Here is a 15,686-nt window from a genome sequence, read left to right as displayed (position 1 = left end):
GCTGAGTAACTGATGGAAACAGATAAATTAACATCTGATGCTCCAGCATGTATTGATGCTATCAGGGGAATCTAAAATGCTTCTCCATATCATGCTAAAAATATTTGAAAAATGTGTAACTGAAGTTAGTTCAGTGTTCCTGTTATCCAGACTAGCAGTCCAGCTATTTATAAGGAGTCAAATGCACTCATAATGCTCCAGCATAAGCAAGGAATTTCAATGCAAATGAGTGAAAATACTTAAAAAATACAAGAAAAAAAAAAAATCAATTACTCAACCCCCCCTACTACACACACATACACACTTTTACAAAAACACAGAAGAGGTTTTTAGTGCCAGACGGTGCACTAAATGCTCTGCATTGCTCCAACGCTCAAAGGAACTCTATGACCATCGGCGCAGTGCAGAGCATTCAGCACACCAGCCGGTGCTAAAAACGTCTTCCGCACTTTTGTAAAAGGGGGGGTAGTGGTAAGGGTTTACAAACAAAATGCTACACACAAATAGGGCATAAATCCAAATGCATCCTATCCTGAGGAGTCCACTCTACCTGTTTTCTTTCAAAAACAAGATGTTTTGAGGCAGATAAAAAGCTTTTAAATTCAAATTGAGATGTCCAAGATGGCCACCGCAGGAGCGATTTTATTGCTAATAAGGCCTGGGAAATCCAGGGGGGGTGATCTAGGACTAACCTCCAAACAACCTAAAACCCACTTTTGGAGATCCCAAAATCAATCTCACAAGCTGTCAGCCTGTTACTCACTGTGCATGCTGTGTGCTCTCTAACAGCAGGTCAAAAAAACTGATTGGCAGGAGCAGCAGTTTGGGCCTTGGGAGGATGCTGCTGCTTCTGTTTCTTCTGTTGAGGCCTTACTGGGGCAGAAGTCTTAGCTGAAAAATACTGTTGATAACAGGAAGAAGGCCTGAAAAGTTTTGATGAGGAGGGCTTAGACTTAAGTTTAACTAAGGTGTCCCATCAAGTCTCATGAGCTGTGAATTTTTGGGTTTTAGTATCTGTAGAATCCCCAAAAAGCTCATCCCCTAGGCAAGGGACATTGGCTAGTCTGTCCTGGAGGTTAACACCCATGTCAGAAACTTTAAGCCATGCCAGCCTCCTCATGGCCACAGATATAGAAGAAGCCTTGGGTGCGAGTTCAAAGATATCATAAGCTGAATGAACCAAATACTTCCTTAACTGAAGGACTGTGCTCACGAGATGTTGAAAGCCTTTCAACTTACGAAAAGGGATGTTTTTGATATGCATGAAACTGTTTCATGAGATATTTCAAGTAGCATAAGAATTAGAAATTGTAGTTTACAGCTCTATTTGCCAACATGGTATTCTGGTAGTGCTGTCAACCAAGCCTGTCCATAGTACGGCCCTCCCTACCCAGAGGGACCGACGCATAAACCTTGGATGGAGTAGATTTCTTCAAAGTAGACTCCACCACCAGGGATTGATGCGAGAGTTGAGACTTATCAAATCCAGGCAGAGATATTATTTTGTATAGAGAGTCTAACTTCTTAGGAGTCACCAGTACTGAAAGAGGGGACTCTCAGTTCTTATAGAGTCTCTCTCAAAATGCCATGTAATAGAAGTTTGAGCATCTCTCAAGGAGGCTGATCTTAATCCAAAGTTTCCAGAAATTCTTCACTATATTTAGAGTCAGCCTCCAACTTTACTGAACGATCCTTTCCCAATTGACAAATCAATCGAGAAAAGGAAAGCTTTTCAGAGGGAGAAGAAGCTCTAGCTGGAGAATGCCTCGGAAACTTCATGCCGGAGAGTCATCAGCATCAGTAGTGGAAGGTGATGTGTCAGGATCTGAGTCATCCTGAAGGTCAGAGTCCTGCAGGAGAGGAGACTTGCGCTTCGAGCCATGTCAGTCTGGTGTCGGGGTCACTGAATGCTTGCATTTACAGGAGACCTTCCCCGATTTCATCGAGCTCTTGTCAGAGTGTCTAGAACAGGGGTAGGCAATTCCGGTCCTCGAGAGCCAGAGCCAGGTCAGGTTTTCAGGATGTTCACAATGAATATGTATGAGATGGATTTGCATATTTATTGTGGATATCCTGAAAACCTGACCTGGCTCCGGCTCTCGAGGACTGGAATTGCCTACCCCTGGTCTAGAAAATGAAGAGTGACATTGAGTTGATGGTGAGAAGGTACTTGGATGAAGGAACGATGCTTCGATGCATGGGTAGTCAAACTGGAGTGGTACTGAGACTCCTTGGGACACATCGATGAAGCATTAACGGTACCGGAAGTCTTGGCAAGGTTAGACTCAGGCTGGGCTGATACTGGAGAGGAGACTGTTGGGAGCAGTAATTGGAAATGGTCCCTAAGCTCCTCTCGAAGCAAAGCATCGAGTTTCTGCTTCAAAGAAAGCACCGGTACCTGTGGCTTTGACGCCTGTACCATTGGTACTGCGACACATTCTGGAGAGGATGACTCCGGTGATGAAGTACCCTCGACAATGGAACCATTCGCTGCATGGATTTATGCTTGGTCGCCATGAATTGACTCGATGCCTTCGAGACCTGGGACCCTGACTGGGAAGATGGTGGCTTCCTAGCCGGCTTACCCCATGGAGAAAGATGCGAAACTGGAGTTAATGCTTGTGCCTGTGGCGTTGTCTTTGACACCAGGGACTTCGATGCAGTTGGTGTCGTTGGTGCATCCCCGTCCATGGTGACACTGAAGAGCTTCTCTTGTTGGAGAATATTATTTTTAATGGTACGCATTTGAAGAGAAGAGCACGCGCATACAACTGGACACGGTATTCCAGAACCAAACACTGGAGGCACCAACTGTGAGGGACCGTTCAAAGATATAGTGCACGAACATCAAATGCACTTTTTAAATCCAGTCAGTGGGCATGACATCGACGGGAACACCGCCTCAGCCAAACTGAACTCGATGGCTGAGACGTGTCAAGGCTCCACCAGGACAAAACCTGCGGATGGCAAAAAAAAGAAAAAATGAATTGTCTGTTTGGGTTTTTTTTAAAAAAGAAAAGAAAAGAATGAAACAGACAAAGAACGCGAGAGTGGGAAGACAAGGAAAAAATTTCAATGAACGCTGAGAAACACGACTTCTTAGCTCCGCAGAAAACTAAGAACTGAGGAGCTGCGTGCCTATGGCGGGCGGGAAGGTACTCGCACATGCGTGGTGTAGGCTATAGCGAATTTTCTAAAAATCTTAAAGTGGCGATGCACTTTAAAGTGTCCGTACCGGGGCTCCATGGATGACGTCACCCACATGTGAGAATATGCTGCCTGCTTGTCCTGGGATAAAACCACGATAGTGTGAACTGAGTGATGAAAATAAATTGCATCCTCTCTGCTCTATGCAAAGAACAAGACTGCCTTGGTTCCAAGCAAGCACAGCAGGCAGGAGGTACACATATGTGCAAGCTACAAAAAATTCTGAAGTAAAGGAACGTTGGGGAATGTCTCTGCATTGGGGCCCTGTTGATGAAGTCATCCATATATGAGAATATGCTGTCCTGCTTGTCCTCAGATAAATAAAAATATCAAAAGAATACAAGAGATCGATGCAATGCTCTAATTTATTGTGGGGAAACTACTGCAAAAATCATATTAGTGGTGGAAAATATGACTAGGAGAAAAAAAGAGGACTGAACAGTGAAGCCAGACCTTATAGGAGTAAAAAAGAAATTAGCATTCCTCCCTTCCATGGTGTACAAACATAGGGCTTCTGATTTTAGTTTTTAATAATAAACACTGATAAAATATCCTTGGTGCAAGAAAGAAAAATTTATTGAACACCAGATCATCTCTTCTTAGTACTCTCCTACCAGCCTATCTCCCTTTGCTTGTCTTAGATTCTTCACTCTATTTACTTGGTACATTATCTTCTGAGTTTTTCTCTTTCTTTTTTTCACCAAAGTTAAATATACAAGTACTTTGGCAACACATTAAAAACTGTCATACCAATAAAGTTATACATTCCAAAAAATGATCAGAATCTATTTATGTGCCTTTTTTACTGGACAACTCTTCAGCTGCATAAATAATTCATTTAAGTATTTGATTCCACCAAAAAAACCTGAAAATTTGGACAAAATGCTCATTTTCTACTCTCAGAAGGACCCTTAATTAGCTGGAAAATGCACACCCAAATTTACAATTACCTAGAAATAGAAATTCTATAATAAATACAATTGATAAATTTCAGTAAGGTAATTCTGTACTCACACATCCACAAGTAGTACATAATCTTTACAGTCTTCTGGAATTCTACAGGGATGTCTACGGAGAAATCCTGGTAGAAACAAGGCCCTACTGCAAAATTTTCTGGAAGAGGTGGCCAATTATTTTTCCTGCCTGAAAATCAGAAAACAAGGTCTTATTTCCAAGAATTATTTTGACTTTTCGGTATACTGCCTAAAACTAAAAAAACTACTTTGTTTATTGCTTAGTAGTTTGCAAGGTCAAAGATCATAACCTCTCTTGCCAACTTCAATGAGAGATTTTGACTGATTATAATGCCATTTTCCAGTGATGAGACCATTCATAACCAGACTTCTAATATTCCAGTGTTCCTCTCTCTAACCCATGCTATTTACCTGGATAGGTCTGGTCTTCTCCTATCCAGCAATACATACTGGGGCCAATGTACCATATATACTCAAATATAAACCGGGATTTTTGGGCCCAAAACCTGGCCCAAAAATGAGGGACCCGGTTTATATTTAGGCCAGCACCCCCACCTAGACTTATTGTAGGCCACTGCTAAGCTCTGCACCCTGCCCCGTCCGTCGTACCTCCTCTGCCAATCCCTGGTGGTCAAGAGGTGCAGTGGGCAGGAGCAAGCTTTCGGCGCTCTTGCCGTGCTGCTAACCCAGTTGGTCAGTCAGTGGCTGCTGCGAGTACCAGTTTTCTTCAGCTGCTGAGTGGCACCAAGCAGGAGCACGCTTTGGTGCTGCTGAACGGCTTCCTGACTGGCTTCCGTGAACTCTCGGGACTTCTATGTTTGGTAAAAAGGAATCACAAATCTGGAATATCCTAATTTATTAAGGAAAATCATCCTGATCTGAAGACACTTCTATTAAAAAATTGTTTTCCTCTTAATCTAGTAAAAATTTAAACCTAAAAATTATGTATGATTATTTAGTTAGTTAGTTGATTTTCTAACTCGTCCTCCCTAAAGAACCCAGAACGGGTTAAAAGTTTACATACATAGTAAAAGGCTAGCAACAAGGTTACAAGTTGACATACAAGCAGACATTCATAACAACGGTTAGGGACATCATAGGCATATTCTTCATAAAATAGTGAAACACAGCTATACTCTGAAGGGGTTAGATGTCTGGTTAATAGGAAGCCTGTTTGGATAGCGACCAAACGAGTTCAGTCCTCCTACAGTAGTGAGGCAATTTCTATATACAGCATGAGAAAACAAATATCAGGTTTGAAAAAGATATACAGCAACAGTAGGATATCACAGGAATGCCATATTTTTCTTCTTCTGTAATCTACCCTTAACAGATAGCAAATTACTGTATTAGTACATACTCAGCACCAAAAAAGGGATGTCAAGAGCAGCACCTCACAACAAACCTTGAGGAAGGAGATCGAGAGGGCTTTAAACTGAGGAGAGGGGGAAAGCCGACAGCTGATCTGATGTTGACGCTTCGGACAACAGTATCCAGAACAGATGCTGAACGGGCTGACTGCAGGAAGGAAACAGAGGGACCGGAAGACCTCAAAATCAGACAGCGAGGGAAACATCAGGTAAAGGGAGCTTGCTGGGAGAAGACTAAGGGGCATGGGGACACAGAGGGACTGAGTGGCATGAAGGCGAAAGCCGAGGGTAACATGGAGGTACCACAAGGCGAGGGGGATCAAACAGAGGCTCAAGGGATGATAGCCCAGGATGGGGCCGGTAGGGCTAGAAATCCCAGAGGAAAAGCGGGAAAGTGGGGTGGCAGAAATGTGGGGGAGCTGAAACCTAAGAGGGTAAAGGCTGAGGGCAAAGCAGAAGCACAGAGAGCGGGAAAACTGCCAGAAATCCAAGGGCAAGTGGCCCAGGTAAATGCAGAGGTGGAAGAAAAACGACGGGACCTGCGGTGCCTATACACAAATGCTAGAAGCCTCACGGCCAAGATGGGTGAACTAGAAGTCATGGCCAAGGGGGAGGACCTGGATATAATTGGAATTGTAGAAACCTGGTGGACAGAGGAAAATCAATGGGATGTAGCGCTGCCAGGGTACAAGCTCTATAGGAGGGACAGGACCCACAAAAAGGGGGGAGGCATAGCACTATATATAAAGGACACTATCCACTCAGTCGGGATGGATATGGCAACGAAGGCAGAGGGGCTGGAATCGCTATGGGTCAAATTACCGGGAAACAAGGACGCGGGCATAAAACTGGGGCTGTACTATCGACCACCTGGTGCGCCAGAGGGAGTCGGACACGACTTGGAAGAGGAATTGAGACAGGAGTGCAGGACTGGAAGTGTAACAGTGATGGGGGACTTCAACTACCCAGGGATAGACTGGAGTACGGGTCACTCCAACTGCACTAGGGAGACAGGATTTGTAGAAGCTGTGAAGGACTGCTTTATGGAGCAACTAGTCAAAGAACCGACGCGAGGGGGTACTACTCTTGACCTCATCCTAAACGGATTAGGGGGGCCTGCAAGAGGGGCAGAAGTGGGAGGACCACTAGGCAACAGTGACCACAACACGATCAGATTCACATTAGAAAGAGGGACACCCATAGTTAGGAGGACCGCAACAACTGCGCTGAACTTCAAGAAAGGGAACTATGTTGCTATGAGGGAAATGGTGGGGAGAAAGCTCAGAAACATCTTTAGGATGGAGACTGTGGAAAGCACCTGGACCCTATTCAGGGACACCCTGCAAGAAGCACAGAGAATGTACGTCCCCAATTTCAGGAAAGGCTGCAAGAACAAGCGATCAAAAGACCCAGTTTGGATGTCAATAGAAGTAAAGAGGGCGATAAAGGACAAAAAAGTATCCTTCCGGAGATGGAAAAAGGATCCAACAGAGGAAAATCACCAGGCGCACAGGAAATGCCAAAAGGAATGCCACCGGGAGGTTAGAAAAGCAAAGGGGAAATACGAAGAGGGGCTGGCCAGGGAGGCGAAAAACTTCAAGGCATTCTTCAGTTACGTAAAGGGGAAGCGACCAGCGAGAGAGGAAGTGGGGCCGTTGGACGATGGGGACAGGAAGGGAGTGGTTAAGGAGGATAAAGAGGTAGCTGAGAGGTTGAACACGTTCTTCTCGTCGGTTTTCACGAGCGAAGACACATCTAATATACCGGACTCAGAAGAGCTCATGAGTGGGGAACAGGCTGAGAAACTAGAGCACATAGAGGTAAGTAAGGAGGATGCCCTCAAACAGATAGACAGGTTAAAATGTGGCAAATCACCGGGCCCGGACGGGATCCACCCAAGGGTTCTGAAGGAACTAAGACAGGAAATAGCGGGCACAATCCAGCATGTTTGCAACCTATCCTTGAAAACTGGTGAGGTACCAGAGGACTGGAAATTGGCAAATGTCACACCCATCTTCAAGAAGGGATCGAGGGGTGACCCCGGGAACTACAGGCCGGTGAGCCTAACTTCAATTATAGGGAAGATGGTGGAAACTATGATCAAGGACGCCATTTGCGAGCACATCGAGAGGAATGGCCTACTGAGAACAAGCCAGCATGGATTCTGCAAGGGAAGGTCGTGCCTAACGAACCTTCTGTACTTCTTTGAGGGAATAAGCAGTCGGGTGGACAATGGGGAGCCCATAGACATCATTTACCTCGATTTTCAGAAGGCTTTCGACAAGGTGCCACATGAAAGGCTACTTAAGAAGCTGTGGAACCACGGGGTGGGAGGGGATGTGCACAGATGGATCAAGCACTGGTTGTCGGGTAGACTGCAGAGGGTTGGAGTAAAGGGTCAATTTTCTGACTGGCGGGGAGTCACAAGCGGTGTGCCACAGGGATCGGTGCTGGGGCCGTTGCTTTTTAACATATTCATAAATGACCTGGAAAAGGAGGCAAAGTGTGAGGTTATAAAATTCGCAGACGATACCAAACTGTGCGGCAGAGTTAGGACCAGGGAGGAGTGTGAGGACCTACAAAGGGACCTGGACAAGCTAGAAGACTGGGCAAACAAATGGCAAATGCGCTTCAACGTGGACAAATGCAAGGTCATGCATATAGGGAAAAAGAACCCGTTGTTCAGCTACAAATTGGGGGGGGTATTGTTGGGAGACAGCAGACTCGAGAGAGACTTGGGTGTGTTGGTGGATGCATCACTGAAGCCATCTGCACAGTGCGCAGCAGCCTCGAAAAAAGCCAACAGGATGCTGGGCATCATAAAGAAGGGCATAACAACCAGAACACGGGAAGTCATCATGCCATTGTATCGAGCGATGGTGCGTCCGCATCTGGAATACTGCGTTCAGTATTGGTCGCCACACCTCAAGAAGGACATGGCGGTACTTGAGAGAGTCCAAAGGAGAGCAACGAGAATGGTAAGAGGGCTGGAACACTGCTCATACGCCGAGAGGCTGGAAAGGCTGGGGCTCTTCTCCCTGGAGAAAAGGAGGCTCAGGGGAGATATGATAGAGACCTTCAAGATCATGAGGGGCATAGAGAGGGTGGATAGGGACAGATTCTTCAGACTAAAGGGGACAGCAAATACAAGGGGGCATTCTGAGAAACTGAAGGGAGATAGGTTCAAAACAAATGCAAGGAAGTTTTTTTTCACCCAGAGGGTCGTGGACACTTGGAATGCACTACCAGAGGAAGTGATCAAGCAGAGTACGGTCCAAGGATTCAAACAGGGATTGGACAGATTCCTGACGGATAAAGGGATCGTGGGATACTGAGGGAGGAGCTGGGATGTAACACAAGTATAGAATGTTAACCAGGTAATGAGTATAAACCAACCAGGTCGTGCATGTGCAAGACTGGAGGGCTAGGACTTCGATAGGAAGGCAGGACTTAAACGAGATACCAAGGTGGCAAGGGAGCCCCTTCTAGTGATTCAGACAGGTCATGACCTGTTTGGGCCGCCGCGGGAGCGGACTGCTGGGCAGGATGGACCCATGGTCTGACCGGCAGAGGCACTGCTTATGTTCTTATGTTCTTATGAGTGTTGAGAGAAGGGAGAGAGATAATGGACCACATGGGGTGAAGGGTAAGCTAGGTGTTCAGTCCATGGGAGAACTACTGAAGGAAGGGAAAGAGATGCAGAGAGAAGGAGAAGGAGGAGGTGCAGGGAAGGGAAAGAGATGCTGAACCAAGGGGATGAAGGGACTACAATATTTAACACACTGGAGGGAGGGAGGAAAGAGGGTGAGAGACACAATGGTGTAAGGGTGTAAGAGAGGAGAAGCTGGACACAGGGAGATATACAAAAAGAGTGGAGATGGTGGGCATGGATGGGAGCAGAGGGACAGGGACACAAAGGAGAACGCTGCATAGGGGTGGTATATGTACACAGTCAGTGGGAAAATGCCAGACATAGGAGGGTATAAGGACACAGAGAGAAGATGGTTAGACATGAGGGAGAAGAGGAACACAGAATAGAGATGTTGGACTTGGGGGGGAGGGACATAGGGACACAGAATAGTGTTAATGAAGGCAGGGAAATGGGCACAGGGGAAATAGTAGAAAGGAAAGTATAGGAGATGCTGAACATGGAGAAAAAATACACAGAGATGGAAGATGAATGGTGAGCATGGGGAAAGAAGACAAGTCAAATGGTCAGGAGACCCTGGCAATTGAGTTAAGAGTAGACAGAAGGAAACAGAAACCAGAGATTGCGACCAATGTGATATGAAGAATAAAAAGACCAGACAACAAAAGGTAGAAAAAAATCATTTTATTTTCTATTTTGTGATTAGGAATATATCAGATTTGAAATATATATCCTGCTAGAGCTGGTGTTTGACATACCTGGGGACCACAAAGCCCAAGTCATGCTTCTTTAGCTTCCAGCTAGCTTAGAGCTCTCTCTGATCAGGAGGCAGTTGTTGCACTCCCCTAACACTATTCCTGCCATGTTTGACTGAAGTATTCTGATAGCTTGATTTTTCTATGTAGCATTCTGTAGTAATTTGGCTTGTTTAGTTTTCTTAATTGTGGAGGGGATATTTGTGAGGGAGAGGGGAGACAGGGACTTTGTTGATCCTTGCTCTCTATTATTTGTGATTTATAAAATGTACCGAATAATGTTTCTTTTTATACTTTAATAAAATAAGTTCAATATAAAAACATAACTATTTGAGACTTGTGTGTATGCAATCAGATGGTTTGCGGGGATAGAGCTCGAGACAATGGGGTGGGGACGGAGCTTGCGGGGTCGGTGACAAAATTTTTTTCCACACGTCATTCTCTATCCTGTGCCTCTTTGTTCATGTAGAACATGGCAATTTGGTTGTCTGTACGAATGAGGACTACTTGATTGAAGAGGCGATCTTGGAATGTGTAAAGAACACTAGGAATTGCTCAAAGTTCCAGAAGATTGATGAAGAGCAGGGGTCTCAAAGTTCCTCCTTGAGGGCTGCAATCCAGTCGGGTTTTCAGGATTTCCCCAATGAATGTGCATGCACTGCTTTCAATGCATATTCATTGGGGAAATCCTGAAAACCCAACTGGATTGCGGCCCTCAAGGAGGGACTTTGAGATCCCTGATGTAGAGGGTTTTCTCATGAGGAGTCCAGATGCCTTGAGTATGAAGGCCATAGAGGTGGGCTCTCCAGCTAATCATTGAAGCATCTATAGTACAGTATTTTCTGATGAGGTGGAGATGGCAGAAAAATGTGGCTGCCAGCATCCACCACTGGAAGGATTGAGGTTACTTGCATTGGTTGGAAGGTGGCACCCATGGCTTGAGACCATCGAGTCGAGGGTCCATTGAGGTTTCCTGAAATGTAGGTGGGAAATCCACTGCTTATTTCTAGGATAAGCAGCATAAAATCTGTTTGACTACTTGGGATTTAGCTAGGTACTTGTGACATGGATTGACCACTGTAGGAAACAGGATATTGGGTTGATGGACCTTCGGTCTGTCCCAGTATGGCAATTCTTATGTTCTTATGTACATGGACTATGGATCACAAAAAACTGCACCCTCCAAACAATACAGGACAAAAGAATCACCTTTCCTTACAAAAAGGGAGAAAAGACCTCAGTGTCTAATAGGGGCTCTTTAAGCTTCCCATATAGACAGGCTAGTTTTAAACAGAATTTAATCCTAGCAGACACATCCTAAAAAACTCCCAGTTAATATGTTAGGTTAATATGTTAATATGGGAGTTTTTTAGACCAAGGATGTGTCTGCTAGGATTAAATTCTGTTTAAAACTAGCCTGTCTATATGGGAAGCTTAAAGAGCCCCTATTAGACACTGAGGTCTTTTCTCCCTTTTTGTAAGGAAAGGTGATTCTTTTGTCCTGTATTGTTTGGAGGGTGCAGTTTTTTGTGATTTATTTTGGGCATCCTTTTCTTGGATTTTTTTAGATATTCATGGACTATGGATGCCATGTAGCCTAAGAGGTGTAACATTTGACATGCAGTGACGCTTTGAAGAGAGGAGATTTTCTACGAAATGTGAATAAGGTTGTCAAATATCTGATATAGTAGAAAAGCTTGAGCTTGTATTGTGTTTGGGAGAGCTCCTACGAATTCTAAAGTTTGAACTGGTTGAAGATACCATTTCTAGTGGTTGACTGTAAATCCTAGAAGTTCTAATAGACGAACTGTGGAATTGCTGGCCTGATGAGCTAGTTGTGAAGAGGCCTTGATCAACTAGTCATCTAGGTAAAGGAAGACATGAAAGCCCACATGAGCAGAAGACTGCAGCTATTACCAAGCATTTTGTGAACACTCTCGGTGCTGATGCCAGTCCAAATGGTAGTACCTTCTACTGGAAGTGGTGTGTCCCTACTTGAAAGCGACGATATTTCCTGTGGGTCAGTAAGATGAAAATATAAGTGTATGCTTCCTTGAGGTCCAGAGATCAGAGCCAGTCGTCCCTTTCTAAACATAGTAACAGGGTTCCCAGAGAGACCATGTGAAGCTTCTCCTTCACTAGGTATTTATTGAGAGCATGCAGGTCCAGTATTTGACAGAGACCTCCGGTTCTCTTTGCTATCAGGAAATACTTGGAGTAGAACCCTCGGCCCCTTTCCTGCAGGAGAACTTGTTATATTGCATTAAGCTGGAGGATGGCTGAGTGCTCTAGGTGAAGGAGGGTCTTCTGAAGGGAACTGAAAAGAGACTTTTGGAGAACGATTTGGAGGTTTTTGCAGTAAGCAAAGAGCATAACTCTGACTCAAAACTTGTAGGACTGTTGTTATGAGGGTCCATTGATGGTAAAAATAGGAAGATTCTGAGGCAGAGAAAGACATGCTGCAATGTTCTCTAGAAAGGAGTCAAAAAGAATGATGTTTAGATTGAGTTTGAGGCTGAGTTTTCTGACATCTCTGCTGTCTAGAACTCCTTTGTTGTTTGGGAGGATGCAGAAGGATGAATATATCTACACTTAGAGCAGTGGTCTCAAACTCAAACCCTTAGTGGGGTCACATTTTGGATTTGTAGGTACTTGGAGGGCTGCAGAAAAAATAGTTAATGTCTTATTAAAAAAATGACAACTTTGTCATTAACTATTTTTTCTGCGGCTCTCCAAGTACCCTATTTTTTCTGCAACCCTCACATTTAAAGTTTAATATCTTTCCTTTCTCAAAACTGACACATTTCAATCACTATATTGAAAATAAAATCATTTTCCCTACCTTTGTTGGCTGGTGACTTTATTTTTCTGTGCTTTTAACTGTTTCCTTCTTGTCCTTTGACTGTTTTTATGTCCGTCTTCACTTTCTGCCTTGCATCCATCTTTATATATAATGGGAGACTGACTATATAATAAAGAAACTACCAGTGTGGAGAAAATGAATAACTCATTAGCTGTACGCTCAGAGAAATGAAACTCTGAAGAGGGGGTGAAAACCTCCTCTTGGGGTAAGAGTTTACCATCCAATCATTGCATATGTTTCATGAAAAAACACTCTCTGAACACTGGTAAAACATGTATTGATAATTAGACTTGCTTGTAAGGCTGGCGTAAATATTCAAATTTCTTATGCCACAAATCTCACTGGATTGCTAGTTTGGAACACTTATCTTGTAAGTATAGCTTTCATGGGTCTCAACGCGGCCCCGTTTCGTGTTCTGCTTCAGGAGACCCAGAAACTCTTAATTGAACGATGTACTCATTGAGACTCTGTACAACAGTAACAGCTTTCCATGAGAAAATCTAAAATACAAAAATTTAAATCAGAACCACACAAACCGTAGAAAAATATACTTAAATAGTCTACGCTGTGGGAAAAGTTAATGTCTTATTGGCAAAGATGAGGCGGGAAACACAAGAAAATTCAAAAAAGTACATACCAATTGCAAACTTCCAAAGTTCCAAGCAACAGAGAGCCCTGCCTGCCTCACCCGATTTAAAGCAAAGGGGAGGGAAGGGGAGGGGAGCTCTGTATGCAAACGTGATGACATCATAACGTGAAAAAAGTTACAGCTGTGGGTGAACAACTGTCACTGTAAATAAAGATGATTGAAAAGATGAAAAAACTGTAAAAAATGAAAAAATGTAAAAAGATATTTGTGAAAAGTCCCAAACACATCAGAGAAATGCCACCCATTCTATTTCATTGTTAAGTCCTTGAGGGTGCAAAGTATTAAGTTCGTGTATCCATTTCTGTTCCTTTCGCCAGAGTAGCTTAGCTGTGTCACCACCTCTCGTGATAACAATGGTGTCTAATACTGAGAATTTCAAATCCGCTAAAACATGCCGGAGTTGAAGCCAGTGAAGAACCAATGGGGCTTCTTGTATGCCTGACTTAATTCTGCTGATGTGCTCAACAATCCGAGTTTTGACACTGCGGTTAGGCTGCACGGACATTGAATTACGTAAACCACTTGTTTAGAGTTGCAGCCCGAAGCCCTCAGCGTGTGTTTTCTCTTTATGTGAACATTCATCTCTTGCAGGGAAACACTGTATTGGCATATTTTGCAATGCCCACACGGGTGATGAGTCCCAGTGTTCCCTCTAAGCGGGCGGGTGTTGTGAGCAAACTTTTTTCACTGTGAGCTAAAAATATCGGGCGCCAGCAAGTTATGAGCCAAATAAATATGTTGCTTTCTACCACAGAACTTCCTTACGTTTGTATGGAATCTATCCCCTTTCAACTTTAGAGAGTGCCCTCTCGTTCTCCCTGCCTTAGCTACTAAGTCTATTCCCTTCAGTACCTTGAATGTTTCTATCATGTCCCCTCTCAATCTCCTCTGCTCAAGGGAGAAGAGGCCCAGTTTCTCTAATCTTTCGCTGTACGGCAACTCCTCCAGCCCCTTAACCATTTTAGTTGCTCTTCTCTGGATCCTTTCGAGTAGTACCGTGTCCTTCTTAAAGTACCAGTGCTGGACGCAGTACTCCAGGTGAGGGCGTACCATGGCCCGGTACAGCAGCATGATAACCTTCTCTGTCTCTTCAGTCCAGCATCTGCCCCTTCCATTCACTGTCTGTCTTTCCCTGCCATCTCTCCTCCTGCCCCCCCCCCCCACCCCACCCCCCAATTTGGTCTAGCATCCATCATCTTCCTTCTGTTCCCCTCATGGTCTGGCATCTCTATCCTTCCCTCCCCCCTGTGGTTTTTAGCATATCTCTCTTCTCATTTCCTCCACTCAGATCTGATCATTCTCTGCTCTCTCTTCCCTTTTCTTCTCTGGTCTTCCTTCTCTATTTTCTGCCTCCATCTAAATTAAATTCTTTCTTACTATTTAGTCCCATTTCCCTCTTTTCACTGTGTCTACACACAGCTTGTCACCCCTTTCCCTCACCCCTCCATTATCTTACTATTTTCTTCCCCCTTTATTTATCTCCTCCTTCCATCCAGTATGTGTTCTTTCCCCACTTCCATTCAGCATCTGCTCTCCCTTCTCAACTGACATCCATCTGCCTTCTGCTCTCTCTCCCTTCTTCTCACTTCCATCATCTGTCCCCTTCTCTCTCTCTCTCATCTCCTCCATTCCATCATCTGCCCCTTCTCTCTCTCTCTCTCTCTCCCCCCCCCCCAACTTCCATCATCTGCCCCCCTTCCCCTCACCTTTGTGGGTCACTTTCTTTCCCCTGAGGGTGGCTCATGTCACAGGGGAAGCTTTGGCCGAGCAGAACCGCTTGATTGACAGTGGAACTTACTTGATTGATGTCGATGCTGGGGCCCGTTGCCGTTTGAAGGAAAAAAAAAAAGGTGGAAAAAAGGAACCTGTAAAGGCGAGAGGAAGGGAAACCTCCAGGACAGCTGCTTTTTGCCCTCCTTCAGCGGCCCAAGAGTTCAGACCAGCAGCGGCAGCTGTGTATGCTTTTAACTTCGGCACAGAGCTGCCCCTAATCAATAGTTTAGCGCGGTTTCATGAGGCAGCCTCGGGGCCTTTGATAGCCGGCCCGCTTCGATGATGCGATGTGGGCCGGCCTAGCAAAGGCCCCGAGGCTGCCTTATGAAACCGCGCTAAACTATTGATTAGGGGCAGCTCTGTGCCGAAGTTAAAAGCATACACAGCTGCCGCTGCTGGTCTGGAGGTGCGGAGACAAGGCAGGAGGCAAACGCGGTGGAAGGCAG

At 44.8% G+C, this 15,686-nt stretch overlaps 1 protein-coding gene across 4 annotated transcripts in view; it reads right to left on the bottom strand.

Annotated features, from left to right (window-relative positions):
• The window catches only part of SCAMP1 (secretory carrier membrane protein 1), a 153,287-nt gene that overhangs the window by 37,459 nt on the left and 100,142 nt on the right, over nt 1–15,686 (bottom strand). For all 4 annotated transcript variants that reach the window (XM_033929462.1, XM_033929444.1, XM_033929437.1 and 1 more), the window contains exon 5: nt 4,222–4,350. In XM_033929462.1, coding sequence (XP_033785353.1) covers nt 4,222–4,350 — 129 coding nt within the window. The remainder of the gene's footprint in view (nt 1–4,221; nt 4,351–15,686) is intronic.

Source organism: Geotrypetes seraphini, chromosome 1 (genome assembly GCF_902459505.1).
Source record: "Geotrypetes seraphini chromosome 1, aGeoSer1.1, whole genome shotgun sequence".
NCBI lineage: Eukaryota > Metazoa > Chordata > Amphibia > Gymnophiona > Dermophiidae > Geotrypetes > Geotrypetes seraphini.
This window is presented reverse-complemented; position numbering and strand designations above follow the sequence as displayed.